This window comes from Malaclemys terrapin, chromosome 5, assembly GCF_027887155.1.
Source record: "Malaclemys terrapin pileata isolate rMalTer1 chromosome 5, rMalTer1.hap1, whole genome shotgun sequence".
In the NCBI taxonomy this organism is placed as follows: domain Eukaryota; kingdom Metazoa; phylum Chordata; order Testudines; family Emydidae; genus Malaclemys; species Malaclemys terrapin.
The window spans coordinates 116,994,100-117,011,399 of record NC_071509.1 but is presented as its reverse complement, the minus strand read 5'-3'; the positions used below and the strand labels follow the sequence as shown (position 1 = coordinate 117,011,399).

The 17,300-nt window shown below is 39.8% G+C and overlaps 1 protein-coding gene across 50 annotated transcripts in view; it reads right to left on the bottom strand.

Moving 5' to 3' along the window:
• The window catches only part of ANK2 (ankyrin 2), a 583,802-nt gene that overhangs the window by 142,407 nt on the left and 424,095 nt on the right, over positions 1 to 17,300 (bottom strand). For 40 of the 50 annotated variants that reach the window (XM_054029227.1, XM_054029226.1, XM_054029236.1 and 37 more), the window contains exons 5-8: positions 13,489 to 13,587; positions 3,402 to 3,587; positions 2,899 to 2,922; positions 463 to 561 (exon numbers count right to left, since the gene is read on the bottom strand). In XM_054029227.1, coding sequence (XP_053885202.1) covers positions 463 to 561; positions 2,899 to 2,922; positions 3,402 to 3,587; positions 13,489 to 13,587 — 408 coding nt within the window. The remainder of the gene's footprint in view (positions 1 to 462; positions 562 to 2,898; positions 2,923 to 3,401; positions 3,588 to 13,488; positions 13,588 to 17,300) is intronic. The other 10 variants (XM_054029222.1, XM_054029266.1, XM_054029234.1 and 7 more) reach the window with 1 other exon arrangement.

Genomic DNA, 17,300 nt, shown 5'->3' with positions numbered 1-17,300 from the left:
TTTATTCTGTTTTATATATTCACAATATATGTTAATGTATTGATATGTTCGCATATAATAATATTCTGGAAAGGTAAATAATCTTATTCTGTTAAATCTTAAAAACTAAGGAGTCAGGGCAAAGCCAATGAATAATACTTGGTTTTATAGCATGCCTGACTGTGGCAAGGACTCTTAAATGAGTTGACACATAAGAGTGTTTGCATTCTGGACATCTTCAAGGGGGCATTTTACTTTCTAATTGGGAATAACTATTTGTTTGCTTCTAAGCTCAGGAGGAATGTGCTGAGTTGCCTGGAAGCACTCTTTAGACATTTATGCAAAAAGATATCTGTGGGCACATGCTGAAATTTCCTCAGCACTTCACTTTCCACTCTGCTTTTGATTAGGAATTTTAAGCAAAGATAGGCTCTCACATCTACTGACTATCCCATCGAAGAAGAAAAAAGTATTCGTCCGTACCCTGGCTGTGAAGTCCACTGCAGCTCCTCGGTTGAGCAGAAGTGTCGCCACATTGACATTTCCATAGTGTGCAGCTATGTGCAAAGGTGTGAAGCCACTCTACAAAAGGAAACAGTCCTAGTTAGGGAACAAATTTCTTCAATGCTATATGATCAGTGTCCTCAGAGAGCTTCTGATTTTAACAGCTTTCGGCAAACAAATGTGTTATGTTACTCTAACCTCGCACACCTACAATATAGCATAGGGTCTTGAACCGAGAATGAATGCTTTTTTTCCCTACTGTGGATTACAAAAAGCTCTTCTTTCCCATTCAGTTCTTGGTCATTTGTGTTATTTGCTATTCCTCATGAATCTATGCTGCTAACCAGAAAGAGCTGGTCAGACACTGTCAGAGAAAATATTCAAGTGTTTTCCTCCTCCTTTCCACAACACTGAAGCAGAGCTTTCAACCTGTCCTGTTTTGTTGTTGGGCTCTTACTTTGCTGATCTTCTCTTAGAATGGCAAATTTCAGCATGAGAATGCCTTTTTTTGTATGGGAAAGCAACAAATGTTCATATTGTATTGCAAGTATCTTCAAGGCGTGTCAAAATATTTTACTTATTAGACAGTAGAGTTTAATGACCACAATATTCGATATTTATATTAAACCCTGCCTCCTGAGGGATCCCAAAACACTTCCAAAACAGTATAGTGACCAAAAAACGAAAACCCCACTAAAATGTAGCCACAGTGTAGTGGACTAGAGTGTGACTACTACTTCTGCCACAGAGTACAGAATGCTGCACAACAGTGTAAGACATAATTTATTTGAAATACGGATAATGAACAAACTTCTAGTCTTATAAAAAGTTCCAGGGAATCTTTAATGTTCATGAGAAGCAGATCAAATCTTGTTTTTTTAAGTTCTCCTCTGAAAGGCCTTAATGTTGCATATATTATGTCCTTACAACACTGAGTCGATTATGGAAGGAACAGTGAAATGTTTTCTGCTTCTGAACATACTGTATTCTAAACCAGATTCCATTTTTTTAGCATTGGGATCAGCATGGTAAACTGTTCGTCCATTAGCAAACCATATTCAGATGTTACATATTGGAAACAATTTTTTCCCAAAAGACTTTGTTCCCAAAAGCACTCAGCCTATTATTTTAATCTCGTTCCTTTTACTTCAATGTCAGCCCCCAGATTAAAAGGGTCTGCATCTGATGAAGTGTGTTTTAGCCCATGAAAGCTTATTCCCAAATAAATTTGTTAGTCTCTAAGGTACCACAAGGACTCCTCGTTTTTGCTGATACAGACTAACACAGCTACCACTCTGAAAAGGGTCTAAGTAGAATCAAACACTCATTAAATTCATGGCCTTGTTGATAGAGTTAGGCTACCAAGAAAATACCTAACAACTCAAGACACTTTTGCACACACATGCATCCAAAATCCATCTCCTCCACCTCGCAAAGCCCCCAACTGACTAAACAAAGGCATTTGAAAACATTACTTAATGATCTGATTCTTGAAAACAAACCCTTCCCCTCAAGGTTGGTGATACTTTTAGGGTTGATATCTGAGTTATAGGCAGTTGGTGTGGCAGACACATCATGCCCTACAGTACTGCTTTCAGGGTTGGTTCTTCCAGAATTAACATGAAAAACATGATGGTGCCTGCTGTGAGTAAGTTTTGATTATGCAAGAATATACCCACCCACTGCCCTGCATGGATTTCTGAACATTCTGTTAAAACAATTTGTCCCATTCTACTGGTTACTGCAAATAAAAATATGATTTGAACAAATATTCTTCTTGGAGGGCACTATTTTATGTATTAAATGTTTGGCTTTCTTACGCTGAAAATGCATACATGTGACAGGTTAATTATCTATTGTCTTTCACTTTTTGGTGCATGAGGAATTTATCCCCTTAATGGGTTTAGATTTTTTAAACAGATTCAAAACACTTTGGGCCAAGTTACACCTATGCAATCTCACTACAGTGAATGGAGTGGTATGGATATAACTAAAGACAGAATCTTTATTGTCTTGGCATTTGACTTTTGCCAGGATTTTGGATTAGCCTGACACGCCAATAGTTTTCATTTAGTTTTGACTAATGAATGCTTTTGCATAATTAATTTTACTGAGTTCAAAAATGTATCCATCTACCTACGCCCATCTCTAGCCCTTAACGCTTTTTGACTACTTGATATCTCTAATTTACCTCAAGACAATGATACTCTCAAGATGGAGGAAATTACAAGACAAAGGCAGAACAAAAAAGGGTTGCTGCTTTACAGATACTGTCACTGCTAGGCATTTAAAAAAGTTCCTTAAGTTTCACTTTTAGGGCTAAATAATATAGAAAAAAAATATGGTAGCATAAGGAAGAGCAGTAACCACTAATTAACAGAAAAAGTTAATTAAAAAAATTGTTGATCTCGGTACCTCAGTTGTTCTATTCACCATCATCTGATGCAGCATGGTTTGGAAAAAAGAGGAAAAATATTACAGATCATCCAGGAAAAGGAAAACGAAGTTGCTTGTTGAAATGAGTTATGTTGTTGTTATGGGAAAAGCCACTCAAACATACATTAAACATTAAATACAATCCATGCACACATGAGCCACAAACCAGTATCCTATTTAATTGAGAGAACTCAGTAATTCTGCTTCCATTCTTGTTTCTTCTTGATCATAAATAATGAAAGAGAACGGATTTTAAAAGGGTTTACAAGATGTGTCAAAAAGTACACAGCCCGTATTTATTGTGTCCTGCAGCTATACACTGCAAAAGCAGATGTTTTATTGGTGATACTGGTTTTAGCAACTTATCATTTACCACAGAAGTTACTTTCAATTATTATTTTAAAATTATGGAATGAATGTCCCTTTCCCAGAGGCACCCAGTCACATGACTACCCCAGGCCTCCAAAACAAAACCTTTTTACCTTGGACTGAACATCAGCATTGTGGTCATTTTGGAGCAGGAGTGCTGCTGATTTTGTATCATCTTTCCTGGCAGCGATGTGCAAAGCTGGAAGTCTCACTTTCCCCTTGGTGTCATTCTCTAGGAGGACGGCCACTGCCTGATTGTGTCCCTGCTGCAGTGCAACAGCTAGCGGGGTGAAGCCATCCTGATAGAGTGGAAAACAAAATATACTCCGTAAGGAGAAGGCCACATATCAAAATCCCATAAGTACTGTACACACATAGGCACATGTTAAATGTATACAGCAGTCATCTTCAGCCTGTGGGTTGTGACCCCCAATATAATGGCCAGCAATTGTCAATGGCACAGGAGTCACAAACTTTATCTGACATCTACACTACGGGGGGGGGGGGGTCGATTTAAGATACGCAAATTCAGCTACGCGAATAGCGTAGCTGAATTCGACGTATCGCAGCCGACTTACCCCGCTGTAGGGACGGCGGCAAAATCGACCTCTGCGGCTTCCCGTCGACGGCGCTTACTCCCACCTCCGCTGGTGGAGTAAGAGCGTCGATTCGGGGATCGATTGTCGTGTCCCGACGGGACGCGATAAATCAATCCCCGAGAGGTCGATTTCTACCCGCCGATTCAGGCGGGTAGTGTAGACCCAGCCTCAGACATGGCTTCAAACACCTGTGATGTGCACTTAGTCACTTCAAACTGGTCCTTTTCCAATGTCAAGTACATTCCATATAGGCCATTGCACTGATTCCGATGGTATCTCCTTTAATGCTCATCGTATTTAAAAGCATCGTGCATCAAACGATTCTGGAGATATACTTGCAAGAACAAATGGTCCGTTGTTGGATTTGGCATGAATAAGATGGAGAGCCCCTCTTAGGTGCATCTTACAATATACCTCACAATATACCATTTTTAGACAGTGTGTCTCAAGTTTTCTCATCTCCAGAGACATTTATTGTTGTTCCTTCTAATTCTCCCAAATTACATGCTGCCTGTGTGATTCAGTCAGATAGCTGGATGTCATTTATTCACTCTGATCCTAAGCAGCAAAGCACCACAATAGTTGTTATTTCTGGAAACAAAATTTCAGAAATAAATCTTTTTTTTTCTTTTGAGTACATTTCTAGTTTTACTTTGAAATGCTCAGTCACCAAAATGTGTCCTGTTCTGCTAATGCTTAAACATAATCAAGTCTGACTATTACAAATATTGCTGCTGAAGTCATTCCTCCAAGTGGAAATAATTTGGCTTCATTATATAAGCAAGCAGAGCTAGGGGAAGGAGTATCCAGCAGAGTGTGGAATTTTATGTTTCTTTCCTAACCTGGTAAAATATAATTTTCAACAGCATCCAGTCTTAGCCAGACTTTGCTCCCATTGACTTCAGTGGTAAAACTTCATTGTCCCCAATGAGGAAACTTCCATTAACATCAATGGGTACAGACTTAGGCTAATGCTGAGTAATTTTGAAAATCCCACCCTTAGGAAGGCACTTAAGGACAAAAGAGACCGTGATTTGGGTCATGGATGGATGAAGGGATAGGAAGGAAGACAGACAAGGATTAACTGAAAACAGAAGCATTGGGAAAGGCATGGAGAACAGGAAGTTACCATGACCAGGTGAGAAGGTTCAGTTACAGTAACTCCTCGCTTAATGTTGTACTTATGTTCCTGAAAAATGCTACTTTAAGAAAAACGATGTTAAGCAAATCCAATTTCTCTATAAGAATTAATGTAAATGGAGGGGTTAGGTTCCAGGAAAAAAAAATTGCCAGACAAAAGACTCTCTCTCTCTCTCTCTCTCTCTCTCTCTCTCTCTCTCTCTCTATATATATATATATATATACACACACACACAAATATACACAATATAAGTTTTAAACAAACAATTTAACACTGTACACAGCAACAATGATTGTGAAGCTTGGTTGACATGGTGGAGGAAGAGGGTGGGATATTTCCCAGGGAATGCCTTACTGCTAAATGATGAACTAGCACTCGGCTCAGCCCTCAAGGGTTAACATATTGTTGTTAATGTAGCCTCACGCAATACAAGGCAGCACGAATGGATGGAGGGGAGACAGCATGGCAGAGAGAGATAGAGACATACACCTTGTGTGTAAAAGAGAGACGCGAATTGCCCCTTTAAGTATGCTGACCCCACTCTAAGTACACTGCCCTTTTAAGTAGATCAGCAAGTTGAGAGAGCAGCTGCTGCCAGCAAGCTCTCTCTGTCCTGAGCCCTGTCATGTCCGTCTGTCCCCCCGCTCTATGGAGATGGGGGGTAGGGAGAGGGGGACACCCTGACATTAGCACTCCTCTCCCTTCCGCCTCTCCCCCCACAGCAGGAGGCTCCCAGGAGCAGCTCCAAGGCAGAGGACAGGAACAGTACAAGGCAATGGGGGAGAGGGACAGCTGAACTGCCTGGCAATTGATAGCCTGCTGGGTAGCTGCTGCACAGAGAACTTTGGGGAGCTGATGGGGGGGCTACCGATTCACCCTGGTTTCAAGCCCCCACCAGCTAGCTTCAATGGGCTGCTCTTTCTGCAAACAGTGGACAAAGCAGGCGGCTGCCAAACAACCTTATAAGGGAGCATTGTGCAACTTTAAACGAGCATGTTCTCTAATTGATCAGCAATGTAACAATGAAACAAGGTTAACTGGGATGACTTTAAGTGAGGAGTTACTGTATTTATAATCAGAAAGAGGAAAGGAAGCAGACTGATGGATTTGGGAGAAACAGAGTAATGGGGTCAGGAAAGAGAAGAATTTGGCTGGCTTGGGAGCAGGAAAAGAGAAAGATGGAATAGTGAGAAAGGGGAGCGTCAGAGGCAGTAAAGACCTGAACCTGTTCAGATATTTGAGGTGTTGCCCAGACTCACCAAACCAGGCATGCATCTCACTAATCTAATACCTTTCACTCCCTTTTGTGTAAAATTATGAGTAGACTTTGAAACAGCTACACTATTATAGCAGCTTATTCTCAAGAGACTACATTCTGTACTGGGAATTAAGATGGGAGAACAGCTGAAGAAACAGCTGAATCAGAATAAGATTGGGACTACATTAGGTAGTGAGATGGCTTTGCGCAGGAGCCTTTTCCCTCTGGAAACTTGAGAGCAAATCCTGGATTAGGGGGACACATCTGAAACTGAGTTTGGTGGTCTCATCCTTGTTCCTAAACATCACAAAAGCACTGCACATTTCATACATACATATTGCTGTATCTACTCAAGTAAGCCTCTGGACTGGAAGAACAGAAATTTCAGGATAGTGGATTTTTTTTATTTTAACCCGAGTTTAACATCAAATAGATAGAAAGCGAGCAACTACTGAAAAAAAAGAAAAATTAATGTCTAAAGGAAGGGTTGAAAACTGACAAGAAGTAGAAATTCCTGGAAGTTTGGAAGAAGGGGTGAACATCCTTAATTATGAAATGAGCACATGCCCAATTCTGTTACATAAAGCCAGACACATGATTTTTTTAAAAAACTAAAGTTTCATGCAGGTCATCACAAAAAGATATTTGTTTGTATTTTTCTATAGTAGCAAAGTACTAATCCCATGTCTTATAACTGTTCAAAACCCAGGTGGGTAAAAAATACAGTCAATCACAAACATATTTTCCTTTCCATCAACCAGAACCAACCCTCTGATACAGCCTGTTTGATACAGTTGAATCCCCAACTGATATAGAGCCAACATAGGGGATGCATCGGAGGGATGGAGAACTCCAACTAAGACGTTGCTCTGCTCTGTCAGTTCCCAGCTAAAATAAAGCCCTTTAGGGGCTGTTACCAATCACCATAAATTGGAGCAATTCTGAGGTTGCTCTAAATCAGTGGTTCTTAACCTGGGGTGCACACACCCCATGGGGGTGTGAGATGCCCTTTCTGGGGGTGCGAGACATGCCAGATTTTCCATGCTTTTTGCGAAGAAATTGGTGCGGAGCACACTGTCCTTTTCCATACAGAAGTGAGGTGGCTTTCCCGTGGCTGAATGCTTACTCGTATTTTTGAAATACGTGATGAAATAAGTCAGTTTCTTTGTAACCAAAGCAGTAATTTAGTTGATGACTTCGAAAATAGAGAGCTTATCCTTTGCTTAACGTACATGGCAGATGTATTCACACACCTAAATGAACTCAACACATCTATGCAAGGAACTTGGATGAACATGGTAACAGCCAGAGAGAAGTTATCTGCTTTTATTCAGAAACTTCCAGTTTGGATAAAGCGTGTTGAGAAATGAAATTTCACTAACTTTCCTTTTCTTGAAGAAACAGTTTTGGAAAATGAAGGAATGACCATCACAACTGAAGTGACAAAACATTTGCAACAGTTGAGTGACTCTTTCCAAGGATATTTTTCCACTGAAGATCTTGATGTGGCAAAGAAATGGATACTGGATCCATTTCTTTTTAACCCGGATTCCATCAATGATAGTGATTTGATGAAAGATGATCTCATTGAATTACGAGCCAATGGCCGAATCCGAATGCAGTTTGAGACAATGAAGCTTGAGAATTTCTGGTGTGCTCAACTGGAGAAGACAGCGCTGGAGATCCTTATGCCATTTGTGACTACATACTTGTGTGAGATAGGATTTTCATCACTCTTACAGATCAAAACAAAGGCCAGAAACCACCTAAATGAGAGTGATGACATGCGTGTGGCTTAATAAAGCCCAGGGCCAAATCAGCCTTAGGTCACCCTTAGGATTGGGGAAGAGCAAAGGCGATATAACAGCTACCTCACTCCTCCTTCAAGTCCTGATTTGAGCAGTTTGGCTGGTCCTGAGGACTGATCCCATATGTTTAAAAATACTTATTTGTGAGTTGTGTGGCTCCCTCACTGAAACATTTAAAGCTTTGGGGACAAACTTTGTCCTGGGTTGACTACACACAATGTAATTGAATCATTAGGCTTTTAAGTAATTGAAGGCATTGAGCTACATGGTTATAACCAACAACAGAATTTGGCACTTTAAATATATATACACCTCACTTGCTGATCTAGATCTGGATGGTGTCAGAGTTAGTATCCGAGATTACAGTGTTTAATTAAATCTCATCGTGGCCCAGATTCAAATTTGGATCCTGAACCCGAAACAAAATTGTGGCAATCCACCCATCTGCCTCTGACTCTTCCCTAGCACTTCCCTTCTGTGTTGCTTCTTCTTACAATATCCTCGCAGTCTTGGGGTCCTCATTCAGTAATGCTCTCTTCTGAGATGGAGCACCACAGTACTCTAGTTAATACCAATTGCTGATTGCTTCCCAGTGCTATTTCAATGGGACTGCCAGGTCAGACTGCCATTCCTCCCTCTCAACTCTTGGGAGTATTTTTTAGGGCTGTCAAGCAATTTAAAAAATTAACCGCGATTAATCATGCTGTTAAACAATAACAGAATGCCATTTATTTAAATATTTTGGGATGTTTTCTACATTTACAAATATATTGATTTAAATGACAACAGAATACAAAGTGTACAGTGCTCACTTTATATTAATTTTTGATTAAAAATATTTGCAATGTAAAAAACAAAAGAAATAGTATTTTTCAATTCACCTAGTAAAAGTACTGTAGTGCATTCTTTTTATCATGAAAATTGAACTTACAAATGTAGAATTATATATAAAAAAATAACTGCATTCAAAAATAAAACAATGTAAAACTTTAGAGTCTACAAGTCCACTCAGTCCTACTTCATGCTCAGACAAACAAGTTTGGTTACAATTTGCAGAACATAATGTTGCCAGTTTACAATGTCACCTGAAAGTGACAACAAACATTTGCATGTTGTAGCCGGCATCGCAAGATATTTATGTGCCAGATGAGCTAAAGTTTCATATGTCCCTTCATGCTTCAACCACCATTCCAGAGGACATGCATCCATGCTGATGGTGGGTTCTGCTCGATAATGATCCAAAGCAGAGCGGACCGATGCATGTTCATTTTCATCATCTGAGTCAGATAACCACCAGCAAAAGGTTGATTTTCTTTTTTGGTGGTTCAGGTACTGTAGTTTCCGCATCGGAGTGTTGCTCTTTTAAGACTTCTACGAACATGCTCCACACCTCAAATCTCTCAGATTTTGGAAGGCACTTCAGATTCTTAAACCTTGGGTCGAGTGCTGTAGCTCTCTTTAGAAATCTCACATTGACACCTTCTTTGCGTTTTGTCAAATCTGCAGCAAAAGTGTTCTTAAAATGAGCATGTGTTGGGTCATCATCCGAGACCGCTATAACATGAAATATATGGCAGAATGTGGGTAAAACAGAACAGGAGACATACAATTCTCCTCCAAGGAGTTCAGTCACAAATTTAATTAATGCATTTTTTTTTAAATGAGCATCATCAGCATGGAAGCATGTCCTCTGGAATGGTGGCCAAAGCATGAAGGGGCATACAAATGTTTAGCATATCTGACACGTAAATACCTTGCAACGCCAGCTACAAAAATGCCATGCAAATGCCCATTCTCACTTTCAGGTGACTTTGTAAATAAGAAGCAGGCAGCACTATCTCCTGTAAATGTAAACAAACTTCTTTGTCTTAGCTGAACAAGAAGTAGGACTGAGTGGACTTGTAAGCGCAATAGTTTTACATTGTTTTGTTTTTGAGTGCAGTTATGTAACAAAAAAAAAATCTACATTTGTAAGTTACACTTTCATGATAAAGAGATTGCACTACACTACTTGTATGAGGTGAACTGAAAAATACTATTTTATCATTTTTACAGTGCAAATATTTGTAATAAAAATAATTATATAACATGAGAACTGTACACTTTGTATTCTGTGTTGTAATATAAACCAATATATTTGAAAATGTAAAGAAAAATCCAAAAATTTAATCAAATGTAATTGGTATTCTATTGTTTAACAGTGCAATTAATCACAATCAATTTTTTAATCATGATTAATTTTTTTGAGTTAATCGTGGGAGTTAACTGTGATTAATTGGCAGCTCTAGTTTTTTCCCATTGGTTGTAACCAGCAAGAATCAACACACATGTGGGAGCAGGAGGGAGCTCAGTCCACTCCCTGGGTGGACTAGTCTTCTCTGCTGGAACTACTATCTTGAGAACCCTTCCATGGGGTTGAAATGAGCATGACTTCACCTTCCAAACCCCAGAAAATGAAATTGGCCTTTGCCAAGTTTAGAATGCAGAAGACAGTCAGATATAGAACTCTGGATCCAAACCTATCTATGAATTCCAGAGATATCTCGATCTACAGCTTGAGTTCAGGCCCATCTGTAGATTAATTGTGTGGAGGAAAAATTAGACTAGCCCTAATGGTCTAGGCCTTTGCTTGCTTGGTCTGGGCCTGCTTTACAGCTAACAGGCCTGAAGCCTGAACCAAGCTAGGAGTTAAGTCTGTAACCATTGTAATTGAGGAAGGAGTTGGGCCAATGGGCGGGGGGAGGCAATGGAAAGCCCCAGAAGCGGGAACTATTTGCAATATGTGCCTAATGCTTTGAAATATTATAACCGCTTGTGTGGAACAATAATGTAACCTATAAGTGTGAAGCAATTATAAATGTAACTCATGCCCCCCCTATATCAATTGTGTAACCACCGCATTGCGTTACTGTACCCCGTGAACGGCAATGGTGTAATAGCACCCCATAAAAGGCAAGGTTGTAACTGCGTTGAAAAGTACCAGAAAGACCTTAACTCAAATTGCACCCATACCGAGGCAGGGCTGCAAAGAACACTGGAAAGTACCAAAAGACCCTAACTCTTTTATTCCTAATAAGGTCACTATTACCCAAGTATGTGTAATTTAATTCCTAATATGTAATTACCATTACTTAACTGTGTGTAATTTGTTTGCGGTTTTAAGCTTTAAAAGCTACTGTATGCTTTGCTTCGGGGGAGCAGTGCCCCTATAGCTACTAACACCAACGCATTGGTGTTTATTCAATAAACGGGCCTCAGGCTAAGTCTTTGAACCAAAAATGATGGGTGGGTGACTTTTTCCACAACAATTGTAACTGTATTGGCCTCCAGATCCTCTAGGGTAATGAATTTACAGCAAACCTGACCACAAAAAATGCAAAGCAGTTCTGTGGAGGACTGAAAGCTGGTCATTGGGAACTTTTAGCTAGGCTTAGATCTTGATAGTCCCAAAACTCTGTTGTGATTTGGAAACACTGTTTCTGCCAAGTTGCCTGGCAATCGCACAGGATTTCATATTTCAGAAAAGCTGCAATGGTAACACGATCTCAATCAATGCAAGTCACAGAAAGGATAATTTTAGGAGCCATCATCAAGTATCTGTTGAATGAAGGGATAGTAAGACAGCTGTTTGGCTATAGCACGAAGTAAGCAAGCATAAATGCAACACTATTCCAAATCAGTTCATTGGCCAAGGTAACCCACAGTCGGTGAGTTTCCATACTGATTGGAAGAAAAGTAACAAGTGCACACAAAAGAAGGAATGGGTGAGAAGAGGAATGAAAATGGAGGGAGAGGAAGGTTTCCTTTTACTGTTTTACACTGCACAATAGTTATATATGGAGAGAACAATAATAAAGTTGACAGGCTTTACAGAACAACAGCTGTCCACTTAGTTTTCTGAGACAGAGGAAAGCAGTATTTGGTAGCAAGAGAACAATGGGAAATAGAGTGAACACAAAGTTTGTTATATGTGAGTTTTGCTCATTGCCTAAAACTTCTGGGGAAAGAAGTGAATGGTCCCATGGTCCAATTTCTATATTCTTAGCGCCAGATTCTGATCTCAATTGCACTGGTGTCAATCTGCAGTGACTGTACTGAAGTCAGTGGAGTTACTCCAGATTGACACCCCTTTCACTGAGCTCAGAACCTGGCTTTGAGTATCAAACTTTTTGTACTTATACTTGTGATCTGTAGGCAAATATCTATTGACGGAAGATGAAGCAGCATATTACTTGACGAGTCTGTATCCTCATTAGAGTTGTATATCTGGTTTCCTAGTTATATTAATCACACCTGGAAACATTTACTATTTCAACAAGCCAGGCACAAACCTCAGAATCAGAGAACCCTGATCGGCTCACCGAGGCCCATTCCTGCTATTCTTCCCCGAGCAGAGCTAAATTGCAGGAGAGAATCTGTCTGGTTGTGTTTCTTTTCTGTATATTTGTTTGTTTTTCTCAGTTTCATTTTGTGAGAACCCATACAAACCCAAGATGAGCACATGTGAACTCAGGAGACTCCTAACTCAAAGAGGACTTGCTCTGAGAGGCAGGATATGACAGCTGAGGTGCAATACTATTCTTTGTCAACACAAGACTTGCTGTGTCTTATGCTTTAAATATATATTTTAAGACATGTTCCTCATAGTTCTAGTTCCACACATTTTGCTCTAGCTCAGAAAGGGACTGAATCAAGATTCCAGATCATTGAAAAACCCACTCCATGGGACAGTGGAAGGAAAACTTTGCAAAGTTCCCCTGGCTGACTCTTCCCCAGATCACACCATGTGGTCGTTGGAGTAGGGCATGCATACATGGCATTTTTGCCGAGGTGAAGATGGTGGGCATCTCACAGAATCTGCAGGAGGCACAAGGTTTCATCAAAAACCTTCTGCTTCTGCATTCTGCACTCTTCAAACCAGCGCTCTGGCAGTGCAGCTCCAACAAAGTCAAGCTGCCACGTCTTCCTCTCCTAGATGCTGCTGTAAGGAACATCCCCTCAATGCATATTCCCCATGGGGCTGGTGGGAGGACAATACACTGCATCACCCATACATAGATTGTAGGGTGAAATTCTGGCCCCCTGGAAGTCAGAGGGAATTTTTCTATTGACTTCAGTTGGGCCATAATTTCACACCTAAACTCAAAGAGGGTTTTTCATGGTTCCAAGCATGGGGAGGAAGAAGCTGCACTTTGAAGACAACTGATTCTCCCCCCTTCCCCACCTCTCACACACACACAGAAAGAGAAAAATTCACACACAGATCACAGTGGCACGATCTGGCCCAAAGTTTGGAAATATTCGGTTTGAAAATCATACTCATTCTGAAACCATCTGGGTCATGAGGGAAAGGAAAATAAGAGACAGTCTGTAGAAAAGAAGTATATGCTTTACCTCAGTAGCAGTGCTCTGGTTGGCTCCATTTTCCAGCAGATATTTTACCACATCAATGTGGTTCTCTTGAGCTGCCATGTATAAAGGAGTGAAACCATTCTAGGAAAAAGCACAACAGGAAGCATTGTAGTGAGCTTTGTACATAAAACATGTTAAAGACCCCACACAGCAAAAGTATCTTCTGAGAACAGCACTTTTCTCTACTGATAAAAAGAAACAAGATTGCACTTTCTGCATTAATGAGATATACTGAAGGCACGGAATGCATTGTCTATGTCACTTAAAAAGTCAAAAAGCTTCACTGTCAGGACTGCAAAAAACAAATATTAAGAAGGAATTTTAAAACATCAAAGCATCTGCTGCTTTGCAATGATTTGGAAACTCTATACATCCTTTCACAGCTGGCATACTTTGGAATATTTTTCCATACTCTTAGGACAACTCAGTATACATTGGGAATGTTCATTATTACAGTACCACAACTATTTTCCCCCTCTTATGAAACAGAAATGTAATATTAGCAATAAAGTTTTAAGAAAGCTGACAAGGAAGCAAGAATTTCCCTTTATTTACTACTATTTTTTTTTTAACCAAAGGCATCTCACCGGAGACCATAAAACACCTGCCTCAAAAGAAACCAAGCAGAGATGGCAGAGTTTTAAAATAATACATATAATTTCACAATATATAAAATAATGCAAACCACCAAACATAAAAAACCCAATACTGCAGAGCCCCGATTGACTACACAGTAAGACTAAGTATAAAGTCATCTAGAAATGCCCTAAGGTACTCAGAAGAAACCATGCTGACTAATAGCATGTCTTTTTGATGGCTTTTTCCAGTTGGTAGCTAAGAAGGCCACATAATTATAGGCTGATATACCAGAAATATATGCCTCGTCTCCACTTCAAAATATCTCAGAGCTTGTCTACACTTAAAACGCTACAGCGTACACACTCCCGTTAGTATAGAACCACCCTGACTATAACTCTATATTGCCTATTGTTTTTAGGAGGGTTTCTTGGGGCTAAACATAGGTATACTTTGCTTAACTGTCTTGCACTTATGCTGCACCTTTCTCCATGGTTAGTAATTTAACAGAAACTCATTCAAGAAATAAAGGACACACATCTTGATATTGAACATTGCGCTCTTCTTTGAAGTCCCACGTGGCATCAGAAGCTCAGGATCAAGCAGCCAACTGTGAAAGTGCTTCTAGGTCAAATTCTCCACTCGCTTACATCCATGTATCATCACTCACTTAATGATGTTTCCAGGGGGTAATGAAGGGCAGAATTCAGTCCAGTAACAAGAAACAAGTCTACATGTCCCTATTTGCTGAACAAAGGCAAAGGACTAAAGATAAATAATTTTGAATGGACAGTTTACAAGATACTTGAAGAGACCCTACGGTATTTCCTGGCTGACCTTTTCATCTGCTATTTTGCAAATGTCCATCCTGGCCTGTGCATGGCATGTGCGTCATAACAAACATATATACTTCCTGTCCACCAACTAGTGAAGTTGGGGATATGGTCATTCTTCATTAGGTCAAGCCAAAAACTATGAAGATATGCAAACCCTTGTGCTTATGACAATATATAAATCACTGCTGGATTTCAAACAATAATCTATAGAAGATGCCCTGTAACTCAGCAACCTCTTCTGCTCCTGGCTTCTATTGTTTGACAATCCTGCTCCACCATACCGAGCCTGCTCTGAGCCTCACAGAGTAAAATGAAGTCATGCCTATTGGTGCATTCATTTAGTATGGCACAATGGCCCCTGATTAGAGTTGGAGTGAACAGGCAACAGGGACTAAAACAGTATTTAAAAACTTATATTTGGTAGAACAGCAAAAGAAAGCAGCAGGGGAATATACTGTGTAAGCATTTTGGTTGTCCCCCCAGACCTGGATACATGCACAGCATCAACTTATTAGGTGTAGCTAATGGAAATTTACCACACCCTAGGATCAATGTCTAATATTTATTAAAGGCTCACACTGTACAATTATACTCTTTCCTTTTTATTTTCATGGATTTTATGCCATTTGTAAAATCCTGATGTTACTGAATACTAAGAAATAAGTACACCAGCATCATGCACATTCCTAGAAATGTGTGGAGCTAGAGGATTTTCAAGTGAGGGTGAAACGATTTGCCCAAAAGCTCAGCAGAAGGGTTTTTGCCAACTAAGTTTCCTAGTTCTGGAGTCGGACTAGGATAATAAAATTCTCGATTAGAGGAGGCTATAGTCATCCCATACATGACCCGGTCATTTAGCACCAGGAGGTGAATAATGCATCTCCACATAGTGCTGCTGATGACCTACAGAGTTTCTATCACACTGAGGAAACCCATCATTCATAGCAGTAAGTTTGCTATAATCATGGCAAAAGCCACAGGGGTTATGGGGAAGGAAATACTTACACATTAAATTATGTTTATTAGTTAATATTTTTTCCTTAAGCTTCCACTGAATTAAGATGAATCGACATTCTTAGTGTCATTCATCCTCAATACCATAAATATGATTAAAGTTCAGAACCCCTTAGAGAAACATTTAGCTCTAACTCCTGTGGTCATTATTTCTAGCCACTTCTCTACGCATATAGACATGGCAGTGGAATAGAACGGTGCCTTTATACGATATAAAGTATTTCATCTTACAGTTTTATAAATTCCCTTGGGAAAAACACTGGCTAGTAAAGAGTTTATGAAAAATGCTCCACTGCTCCAATATGTAAAAAGGCGTACTTGCTTTAAAAGCTGATATTATCTGAGCTTGCACAGACAATATGCAGTAAGTAAAATACAAGACAGAGTTATATATATTTATATATGGGTATCCCCCTGTGCAAATTTTTCCTTACTCTGGTTCTGCTGGTAGGGGGCCCTTAGCTCACTTAAGATCAGGATTTGCGCTTCAGGGCTTGATCATCAAAGGTGCTGAGTACCTACAACTCCCATTGAATTTTGAAAACTGGTTTGCCACATTTAAACATTCAAAACTTTAAAACTACTGCACTGATATTCTTCGAAATCTAGCTGGTTTTGCGATCACACAGAGGCTAGGTGTGATTTGCTCTCTCATAGACATAGAGGATCTTGGTGTTCCACTGGGTGGCTATATTCCTCTATATTGTCTGAGTCTCTTGTAGCTCTGCCCTAAAGCCCTAGCAGCACAGTTCTGTTGTATCCCTGCAAGGGGTTCCCCTGTAAGGAAGTTGCCCAGCAAGAATGGACCTTCTATAGGAAAGTTGGTATAGTCCCTTGATGGATTCATTTTCCTATGCTGTTTCAGATAGGTGCAAGGGTAATGAAATATGTCTGCCCCAGTGCCCAATCCACAGAGAATTATTCATGGAGGTTGAGGGGGAGGGGGAGGAAGAGGATGGTGTTGTGGACCTCATTTTTTGTATGGGGCATGGGAGATCTGTGTGTGGATTGTAAAAGAACAATGTCTTATTAAGCCTTAGAAATAAAGCCATATTTTAAGAAACTCATCTCTGGTTTATGAGGCCCTTAATCTGGCATAATCTATATCAAGATTTGGCCCCCAAATTGGATAACTGTATTTAAAAATGACCTGGAAAGGGGAAAAATGCACTTTGTTTTGTTTCTTTGTGAAGGCCTGAAATATGGTTTTGTGTTTTGTAAATTTAGTTTTGGTATTTGAAAAAAACAGCCTGTGATCTTGAAATCAAATACTGAATCACTATGCCTATGCATAAGGTGACAGAGCTACAGTTTCACTTTAATTCTGATATATCTGGATGTTTTAGTATTTATCCATGAAGCTTTAAA